This window comes from Atractosteus spatula, chromosome 12 (assembly GCF_055471065.1).
Source record: "Atractosteus spatula isolate fAtrSpa1 chromosome 12, fAtrSpa1.hap1, whole genome shotgun sequence".
In the NCBI taxonomy this organism is placed as follows: domain Eukaryota; kingdom Metazoa; phylum Chordata; class Actinopteri; order Semionotiformes; family Lepisosteidae; genus Atractosteus; species Atractosteus spatula.
The window spans coordinates 40737982-40749641 of NC_142717.1; the positions used below are offsets into that span (position 1 = coordinate 40737982).

At 37.5% G+C, this 11660-nt stretch overlaps 1 protein-coding gene across 1 annotated transcript in view; it reads right to left on the bottom strand.

Annotated features, from left to right (window-relative positions):
• rundc3b (RUN domain containing 3b) overlaps positions 1-6054 on the bottom strand; it is a 43671-nt gene extending 37617 nt beyond the window's left edge. The window contains exon 1 of the mRNA XM_088929714.1: positions 5463-6054. Coding sequence (XP_088785840.1) covers positions 5463-5557 — 95 coding nt within the window. The 5' untranslated portion in view covers positions 5558-6054. The remainder of the gene's footprint in view (positions 1-5462) is intronic.
• Between the last annotated feature and the right edge of the window lie 5606 nt (positions 6055-11660).

Below are 11660 nucleotides of genomic sequence, written 5' to 3' on the forward strand. Positions count from 1 at the left end.
ATACAAATTCAGTCACAATGTGTTGGTATAAAGAAACTAACACATTCAAGAAAATGTTTACATCTTTTCTCATCAGCAATTTTGCAGTGGAAGAATATTTCTTTTTCTACAGCTCTTCAGCTGTTCTGCTTGATTGAAAACCATTTGCATCTGCCTCATAATGGTTTTCTGAACATACAGTGCTTCTCTGTAAGAATAATAAATGGGAAAAAAGCCTATATACTGACCTACAGTCACCCACACACCAATTTGAATGTTTATCTTACAAATAAAAATGCTATTTCAAATTACACTACCTCTACACTATCTGCATTAATGAATAATGTCTCTCACCAATATTAAAAACATCAAAGAAATATTTCACTGAACATGTTACTTTCAGAAGTATGTTAACAGTATTTTGTCACATCTTCATTTTATGCAGAGGGCCCATGAGGAACAAGGCCATCAATCTGGGATCAACCTCATCTCATTGAACATTCAGGGCATACTCAGTAATAATATTAAAATTATTTGATACTCATTGTTTTTCAGCATATTTTCACCTTATTCCTTTTGTCATTTTAATTCTGTGTTTATTGTGTTACACTGCACAGCTGAACCTAAATCTACATTAAAGTATTCATGCCTGTAATTACAACAGAAATACACACCTAGTCTTTTGGCTGAAAAAACAAATATTTTAAAAGAACACATACAGATTTGATCAAACCAAATGTGTTGCGGTGAAGATGCAGCTAATGTATGAATCCTCTTTCTTATTAAAGTTAATGAGGTTTTGGTCTGGTATTATCATAAGTGAATGTGTTATATCTTTTTGATTGACCTGAAGACCGGGACTTTTAAAAGGCACATGACATTAACAGGATTACAGTGCGATCAAAGGCTTTTAAGACTTACAGCACAGCATGGGAGTCTATTTATCTGGATCTTGGTGAAGGTTAATATGCAAGGTATTAAACGGTGTAAGACCTTATTAACATTAACATTATGTTGTCCTGTAACATAATTAGGTTTGAGGTGTATGGTTCATATTGTTCATACTCTTTTGACAGTATACTTACAAAATCGAGGCAAACTCCTGCCTCCGTATCCAACAGCTAAAGGAAGACTTTTTAAATAGTCACTGCATCATCATCATTACCCATATCATTATCTCATCGAGTCGACAACATGGAAATAAAAGAATGCACAGTTCTGGTACACTGCTGCAACTTTTTTGTGGTCGTTTTGCTCAGTGATCTGAAGTTACAAATCAGAATCCATAAATAAAAAAAATATGTATTCTGTCAAAAACATCCAAGGTCTGACATTGCCTTTGATTAAAACCTTGTAATTATTATTCTTTTTAAACTCCCCATCTGAAGTTTCTGAAAAGTTTCCATGCCTTTACAACCTAGAAACTGCATTAGCACTACATTCGACATATACAGTATCTAACCTTGTATCATGCTTTATATACAGTATCATATCTAAGCATACAAAAATAGTGACATTTACATTTCTTGTTGTTGGAAGTTCTTGCAGTGCAATTGTTTCAGAAACATTTTCTTTGTGGGAATGTAAAACTCAGGCACTCATAATTAAAACCAAACACCAATTCTTGGGAAGCAAAAGCTCCTTAAACAACAAAAAAATTATCTGAACCAGATTAGTGAAGATTAAAAAATTGTTCTCGCCAACAAAAAGTGAAAAGGAACTTTCTTTGGGTAATTTAACACTGGAAATCCGTCACAGCTGGATGAAAACAATTTTTCATTATGAAATTTCAGAGTAAGCAAATGTGTATATGAATCAGCTTTAAATTATTCAAAGTCTATAACCCATTTTGGCTACTGCTCAAAATGCAATTTGAAAATATAACACAATAAAAAGCCTTGAAAATTATAGTCAGTTTAACAATTATAATAAGATTGTTAGCCTCTCCAAAATATGGGACAAGCTTAGAACAGTTCTGCTACAGTCGTGTAAGTATCTACAGACATTTCTGCCTTTTGTGTTGAGAAAGTATTGGCCAATGACCGGATCTGGAAATTCAAGAAACCACTCTCTATTTGCACTCATACAAGTTTTTTTAATTCAAGCTGATCAACATGAAGACTTAATAAAGTATGGACAGCACAATAGTGTTATATCATCAGAAACATTCAGCCCCTATCTCTGAAAGCCATTTTTTACATAATTTAATTTTAATAAACTAATTAAAGCCACAGAGCATCAGTACCTCAGCAAAATGGAGAAAATCAAAGCTGTCACTGGTTTTATTCCAATAACGTAAACCTCTCTCGTTTTTCTCATCTGCTCATGTAGGCCAAAAAGCTCTGTTTCCAGTTAGAATTCAGTCTTCCTCTGAGAGCCCCTACTGCCTTTTGTTTAACTTCTCCCTAAACAGTCTTCCTCCATTTCTGCTTCAGCAGCCAACTTTGCCTCCTGCTGACATTCCAAAGCTCTTCCCTGCTACTCCCTGTCTATATCTCAGTGGCCCGCTTCCTTCTCCAATGATCCTCTTGCTCCATGTCCCTTTGCCTTCCCTCTCTTCTTTCAGCCCTCTGCTTGGCTCAAGACGCTCGCTCCTTGTTCCTCCATCACAAATATCCTACGTTAAAGCTAGACCCCTTCTCTAGCCATTCCAAATAACGGTTCATAGTTAACTCCCTTTCATTTCTCCTATCCTCCTTAGCTCCGGGGACCTTACTAGTTATTCCTCCTAGGACTTTCAAAAAGGGTTCCATAATTTCCACATTTAAAAACCTTCATTTGATTACACTACCTCCTGTCTCTACTTCCTTTCCTCTCTAAAGCTCTTGAAATACAGTAGATGTCAGATTTGCTTTCACTTTTTCACTAAACACTCATGAACAACCTAATACATTCACTTACATTCCACGGAAGCTGTCGTACTCTGTTGCCAATAATCTGCTTAATGCCCGTGCTGTTTCAAGCTCCTTTACTTTAACTCTTCTTCACTTTTCAGAGGTTTTCAACACCACTGATGAACGTCTATGCTTCTCTGCTCTCAGACCTTGGATTTTCTAGTACTGCCTATGCCTGGATCTCTTCCTTCTGTATGTATCACATCATGACTTTGAGGTTTTTGAGGCGTCTCTGTCTCTTCTCTACCTCTCTTCATTCACTCCACAGGTGTTCTCCAGGAACACTATTTGTACCTCTTCTTTTCCATTTCTACATCTCTCTCCTCGTGGCTACTCCTTCCTCTTCTATACAAATAATGTAAAAATCTTCCTTTCTGTCCCCTCATTATTATTTTACTCTGAATATTTCTTCATAGCTTTTCCTGATGCTACACATCCCACTTAAAGATTACCCATGTTGAGCCTTTTGTAAGGCAGTTTCATTGACTAGCATAATCAAAACAGAAGCATGTTAGTGAAACAAGATCAGTAAATGGAAAACACAAAGGACATGAAACATCCCCTTTTAAACCAGCGGATATAATTATATGTACAACACTATGACATACGTTATATAACTATGACAGATTTTTTTCTTCAACAAACAGTTGACAATAACACTAACATAGACCAAACTAAATTGCTTCTCTTCTCTATAAAGAGCTTCAGCATTTTGGGGGAAAATAATCGTACAGTGAGAAAAGGAAAGATAGAGCTTCAGCATTTCAGAATTACTGTGGTGAGATACAGATCTTGCTACATTACGTATGTGAATGCACCTTGCTACTTCAGCAATTAATGTACATGCAAGGCTGCTAGAACTAAACTGTTTTTGGTATCTTCTGTACTGTGTGCAATTCTGTATACTCAATTTTTTTACTTTTTTACTGCACTTCTCACTGACTGTACTTACTGTATTGTATTGTTGTATTATTGTATCATTTCGTTACACTGGGCTGTGTTGACTGTGCCAGGCTGCTGTTGCACTGCAATTTCCCTCACGGGATTAATAAAGTATCGATCGATCTATCTATCTTTTACTCTACACCAGAAAAACATGAAAATGAATCCTGCTACATTCTTGGACTCTCAAAGAATCCTGTAAATGTGGTTTTGTTTTTAATCAATGTTTAGGTGATAAAAATGAATGTCTCCACAATCTAAAAAACATGGCTTTGAAATGTGTAATGAATATTGATACAATTGCTACTACAACTACTACTAATATTTTATAACTATAAAATCACTGACCCTTATTCCTATACTGTTGATATATGTAATGATATATGATATATTTATCATGACTGATATTTGTATATAAAGTCTGCCGGTATTACAAAATGAAAATAAAATTAAAAGTAAACACAAGGGAAACCGAGTTATTTAGGACAATTTATTATATTGGAGGTGGCCAAGACTGGCCTTGAGGGATCCCCTATGTGGGATCTTCATGTTCTGCTCATGTTTGTGTGAGATTTCTTCAGGTGCTTCAGAAACCTCACAATGGGATTTCCCAGTTTTTCTCCTCAAGAAAAGCTGGGATATACTTATTTTAATTTAGGAATGAAGCTGCATGTTGGTAATACAGTATTGCCTATCCTACAGTTTTTGTGAAATCATAAAAAATGTAAGGAAAATAGGCATTCAGCATTTCATAAATAATTTAAAGAAACATTTAATTTCACTCTTCAGCGGTCTGAAGATTTGAACTTCTCAATTTCTGCATTAAATGTAAAGACAGATACTATTTCCTATATACCATGAGACAAATATACCAAAAGTACATGTTACTTTCTGGAAGTCCCAGGCTGTAAATACTTTTACCAGCATTTAAATTCTTCGGTATTTCTTTGGCTTCCGATTAAGATGTAAGAAAACCAAAACCATTATCTCCACCAGAAAGGAATCAATACAGTGGTCTGGCTTGTTTTTGCTTGTTTCTGTAACTGATTGATTGTGATGACTTACTATAATTTGTAATAATTTGAATGCCACTGTGGCAGGTGCCAAGATACTTAAATATAAACTGACTGCACAATTCACTACAACTGTGCAAAACAAACTGAATGATCTTATTGGATTACAGTACAATTAGCACACAATCGACTTCATTTTGACAGTATTTAACACGTGCATTTAAGACAAACATACAGCCCTTAGACTTACAGTATGTGTGATATGATGGAATCATCAATTGACACTAAAACTAAAAAGGAGAACTGTAAATTCTGCCTTGACATTTATGATATATTATTTAATTACTGCGTTGTATGTCACGCGTTGTGACCTTACGGTGCACTTAAACTGAGTTCAGGGCGTTTTTAAGGTGATACACACGTACAGTACTGTACTGTATGCGCTAACTGTATCCATTGTTAAAGAGAATGCTGACTTGAATATTGTTACGTGACAAACACTGGGCAGCCCACAAACAATACAGTATATTATGTTACTGTATACACTCCTATACTACTGGCCCTATACTGACTGCATAAACAACACTTCCAACAGCCCATATAGTTAAGCCAACTGCAAAGCATTATGTTGTACCTGCAGACTGTAATGAGATTCTTCCTTTCCACTGCTCCATTCCTAGATGCGCCCTTCTTTCGAGATAAATTGAGTCCCAGGCTCAAAGATGCCATCTCTAGTTTGCGCCGGCGTCTTCTTCAAACGCAGAATTCAGGAAACATGCGACTGTTCAGTTCAGACAGATATACTGCCAGTCTGTCCGTTCCCATGCACCACAGCTCTATCTCAGCCTGTTCCACCGCCGCAGATCTGTTGCTATAACAAACATGAAATGCACAAGGCTCGCTTGCGAGAGGAGACCTGGTCATGAGATCGGGTTTGCGAAACAGCAAATAACAAAAGGGGAAGGGTTTCGTTCTCAAGATTGTCTCTGGTTAACTAGTAATCACATGCATGACTTGTGTAATATCAGTAAATGCTCTAAACAGAACAAAATACAGGAGGAAAATGTGTATGTTGCTAACGGGTGAAATAGCTACGTAGTATGCCCTAATTCTACATCGCTCTTTAAAGGTGCATGGTCTGTGCAGTTACAAACATATCGATGCTACCCTCACTCTTCCAAAGCCGCGTTCCTAACCCAACTCTCTCTCACACACACACACATACTGCAGTCAAAACTGGCCAGGTTTGTAATCCTTCAATCAAGTTTCCTCTGAAGAGCATCACAAGACCGGAAGTGTAATTGACTATTCTGATAATACTATAGCCGATGTAAGCAAATAATGCAGTCATGTAAATGAAGTTTTTCCCTCCCCGAAAAAAAAAAGACGACTCCAAATTTACACAATAGTGCAGCCTTTGGTGTCCATTAATATGTCCATAATGAAACAAAATAAAAAAAAACAATGTGGTTGCACATTTTGCTTATTTCTGAAAGGTTCTGACATTGTTTGACATTGTTGTAAAATTATAAAGTATTTTAAAGGTTTCTTTGCGTCTTACGTTTGCATTTACTGAAATCTGTGCGTCATAGCTCTTGCATTTGGTCTAATTTTAGGTTCCTACGGGTATTTCCCAAAGGATGTCCACAGTCAATTAAAAAGAGATCAAATGAAAGTATACATGGATGACAAATAAAAGTGAAACATAAATGAAACAACTCCATTCGTAAATTTATTATTGTTTTACTTCTTTTGGTAGACGCTCTAAAATAGCCTGAGTTTAACCGTGTGAGTCTTCTCAAAAGTACTTTGTGAGCCAATTTTGGGCTAATTTGGACATCCCGGACATTTTCCTTTCCTGTCTTGCCTTGCAGCCAGGTCTCTTTGAAATACAGATAGCAGCTCTGAATGCCTGATATCTTTATTGCAGAAGACAGCAGGTTTTGTAGTGAAAGGGTAAATGCAAAACCTGTCAGGGACTGTACCTTAAAGCTGTTGCTTGGAATTGTCTTTAAAAATTGTCCCGTGTATATTGTACATGCTGTTTCAAAGTAAGCAATGTTAACTGGGATACATGCTTATAATTCTACCACGGAGCAACGAGAAAGCATCAGGCAGTTTTTCTGGTCTAATACTGCCATCTAGGGGGTGAGACAACAATTACACTAGTATTTACTTCCCCCTGGTGATGGTTCTCTTGCCACTGAATATTTGACAGGCATGGCCTGAAAATGTCCCTTTAACGATGGAACTAGATGCTTCCAAAGCACACAGTCATGACAGAGATTATTGCCATTTTTCCTTGTTTAGCATGTTGTTTTATTGCCCTACTTTTGCAGGTGTGTAGATGTATAGCTATGCACATTGGTAAAGTGTTACATTTTGTTCACCTTGTTAGTGCAACACTTATGGTTTTTCATACTGAAAGCATTGGTACTGAAGGTTTTGTTCTGAAAAAACATTAGTCAAGTATTCTTAAAATCTCTGTTTCTGCAAATTGTATTATCTTTAACCTGTATTCTCCTCTATTCATACAGCACAGTGATGCAGTTGTAACGAACAGTTCTTTCCGGACCCTATGCGGACGACACAGTCCGACGGAGTGGGGGAACACTAGGGAAAAGTCATGCAGGAAAACGGGGCTGAAGACAAGGGGGCGTGTCCAAGGTGCGCTGGTGCACGGGGGAGGCGTGGCGTGGCCGAGGCGAACAATCCCAAAGAGTAATCCATAGAGTATCCAAAACATGAAGGTAAGTCCAAAACCAGGAGATCCATCAGAGGAAGGAATTAAAAACCACGAAGGCCGGGTCGGAACCGGCGGACGGGGAACAGGAACGGGAACCGAGGTTAAAACCTTAACGGGACCAGGCGCCTCCTGGTCCCGGACTCGCACGATATGGAAATCAGATGCAGAGCCCGGATGAGCGTCAGCGCCTGGCTTTTAAGGTGGGCTGGGAATAGGGAACAGGTGCAGAGAATAAAGTCTTAGTGAAAGGGCTGGAGCACCCTTAAGGAGGGGGGACTATAGTCGTGACAGTACGCCCCTCCTTTTCAGGGCGGCTCCGAAGCCCTAAGAAAAAAAAAGGGGAGAAAAAAAAACTGATGGAATCCAGGCTGCCAGGGTGCCGTCCGCGGGGTCCAGGTGTTGGCTCTGCATTCTGTAACGAACAGTTCTTTCCGGACCCTATGCGGACGACACAATCTGAAGAAGTGGGGGAACACTAGGGAAACGTCATGCAGGAATACGGGGCTGAAGACAGGGGGGCGTGTCCAAGGTGCGCTGGTGCACGGGGAAGGTGTGGCCGAGGCGAACAATCCGAGAGAGTAATCCATAGAGTATCCAAAACATGAAGGTAAGTCCAAAACCAGGAGATCCATCAGAGGAAGGAATTAAAACCCACGAAGGCCGGGTCGGAACCGGCGGACGGGGAACGGGAACGGGAACGGGAACGGGAACAGAGGTTAAAACCTTAACGGGACCAGGCGCTTCCAGGTCCCGGACTCGCACGATATGGAAATCAGATGCAGAGCCCGGAAGAGCGTCAGCGCCTGGCTTTTAAGGTGGGCTGGGAATGGGAAACAGGTGCAGAGAATAAAGTCTTGAGTGAAAGGGCTGGAGCACCCTTTAGGAGGGGGGACTATAATCGTGACAGCAGTGATTAATAATAATAATAATAATAATAATTACTTACACTTTTATAGTGTTTTTCTGGACACTCCACTCAAAGCGCTTTTCAGGTAACGGGGACTCCCCTCCACCACCACCAATGTGCAGCCCCCACCTGGTCAGCATTGATGCTAAAGCGTTTGGTAAGTGCTCTTCTCTTCTGAGGAGTGAGGGTTACAGAAATAACTTATTTAAAACAGGAGCTACCAGTTGGGGTAGTATACTAATGCAGTTGCATGGTAGGCCCAGTGGGAACCAGTGGAAAAGAGCTAGGCATAAAGAATGGCATGCTGGGAGCTAGGCCATCATCAACAATCCAATGGGAAGCCACTTCCCACAGTTGTATGATTTAACTGGAAATCCCCAGTAGCTTAAAATGGCTGGAAATCACTGGGACCTAACGGCGTTTTCATACTCATACTTAAGCACATGAGGGCTGTTATTCACGAACCTTTAAGGAGACTGTTTCATCTGCTGCTAAGCACAGGCTCTGTACCTACAGACAGGAGATTCGCAACAGTAACACCAATTCATAAAAAAACAGGACAACGATGAATCAGGAAACTATAGACCAACCATTCTTCCATTTTTACAGATTTGTGTGTCCTATTGTAGAACATTTCGTTTGGTTTTGGTCACCACAGCACAAAAATGATTTTATAGTCTTAGAAAATATGAAAAAAACAGGAATGATACCTGGTGAATCACCATATACTAAAAGTTAAAGGAATTACAGTTATCAACAGCTACAGTACATAGGTCTTAAAGCGCTCTGTAGCAAACTGTTATAAAGAGTACTACGGTTAATTGATTGATTTGGTAGGTTGGTTGATTGGTAAGAAACCAACAAAAACAAAAGAATGAAAATAGTTTTAGTAAGGTTAAAAAATGAACAATGTGTTTGAAACCGATGTGAACTTTTCAAGTGATTTTGAAAATAATGTGATTAAATGATATGTTTTATAATCTAATCAACAATAAATGTTTTATATTACCTGCCTTTCAAAGAAAATAATATACAGTATATATATATATCTCTTTTTACTGCCTCCAGTAAGGTTTAAGTGTAAAAAACAGGAACTGACCTATTGTCTATTTGGAAAAAACTACTACGTAATAAGTAACTAGAGCTAGCTGATAAATTATCAGATATGTGTGGGTGTGTGCTCTAGAATAGTGTGTAAAAGAATTCAAGAAGCAAGTCTTACCTGGAACAACTGTTCAGCTAGTTTTCCTGGTAAGGAAAGCAGTTGGATTTTACACAACCCTCCAAATATTTAATATAATTTTGTAAGTTACACATCTATATTAAATTCTGTATGTTTTGAAATAAATTTATTAATTTCAGGAAATTATCCCCACTAAACTTAATTTCTTGGTCAAGTGACCTATTTCATCATTATTCTCTTGACTTTGAGCTAATATGAGAGAATTTCAGTTAAAATAATAATGAGGTGTAAGTTATATAATTTGATGACTGAATTGATTGTACGTGTCAAATCTAATTATATGTATCTATACTGATTTAGTGACTGTATATGAATTTGGGACTCTGAAAAGAAGTCCATCTATATTTTAATTAGTCATATATGTTGTCTTATTCTGTTAATGAACTGCTGTATTTGTAACAGATAATTGCGTAAATAATTTTGGGTGTTATCTCAACACTTAATATATTTGGGACCATACATTATGCAACTTGATTTAATGATATTTCCTTCAGCTGGATTTTCTTGAAGGTGTTAAGCACTCTTGAAAAGTAATTTATCAAATAAATTGTAAAAACACATTATTCTCTTCACTGAAGATTTAGCAAATCTAAATTTATTACCTGTTTATTTTAAATCGAAATTTATTACCTAACAGGATGAGATGACCTCACCTTATGTAATCCTTCAAACACGTGCTTATTTTATTGCCACTGTCTTGTGCAAGAGAGTAACTGAATTTCACACTGGTGTGTAATATCAGTGCAGTGGTGAAAACATTATGCATCACTATAAAAAATGACATGAAATTAAATTTTTCTTAGTATAACTTAGTATAACAAAAGATACTAAAAATTGATAGAACAGAAGTGAAACACAGTAGCACTTAATGTCTGGATATTTTAACTTCATGACGAAACCATGTACAAGAGGCATTGTCATAATGTTATATTATGTGCCTTCACTAAAGAGTGAAGGGTAAAGGGTGGGGTTTTTTTCGACATGATAAGCTAAACACACAGTAAGAACATGGACATGACTCATCAGCTTTCCATGTTTCTTGAACTTAACCCCACTGAAACACAATACAATGAGTACACCATGAGTATAGAGAAAAGAAGGGAAACGAATATTCAATCCATTTCAGTTTAATAATAATCTTCTTCAACATCTGGGAATGATTGGAGCCTAGTATAGCATTTCCTATGAATGTTTGAGAGTTTTTGCCTAAAAACAAAAGAAAGGATGCACAAGATGAACGCAGTTAATCTTGCTTGTTTGTTATAGCTTAATATCCAAGTCAAAATAAAATTTCTTCCAGCCATTTCTTAAATGGTCCTAGAATTTGGACTGGAAATTTCCACCTGACTGGAAACCCAAAAATCTTTTTGTAAAGATGACATATTCATATTTTCTGTCCTAAATGAATCTCCTTGAAGTTACGAATTAATCTGTTTCATTAGTAGTGTGAAATAGACTCCTGAGTTAACCTTTTCTATACTTCCATGGATCTTATATACTTCAGTCAACTCTTGTCTCACTCTTTTTGGCTCTAGACAGAAGAGATGCAGCTCTTTCAATCTGTCAGTATATGACACTCCAAGAATCATTTTTGTTGCCCTGCGCAGAACATTTTATAAGGCTCTATTATCTTTCTGTTGTATGGTGACCAAACCTGAACGCAGTATTCTAAGTGAGGTCCTACTGGTGCACCAGAAAGTTTAAAATGGCATCCTTGGATTTAAATCTCACAATTTTTGCTCTACACCCAAGCGTTCTGTTTACATTTTTATTTTACTTCTCCATCTTGTCTTGATGAGGACTTGAAGAATCTATGTAAAAACACAAAAAATTCTTCTCATGTGTAGCTTTCTTTATCTCGGAATCATCCATATGATAGGTATACAGTGCCAGTGTGTTTCACTTTGTGCTAATTGATATAGAATTTCATTTGTCA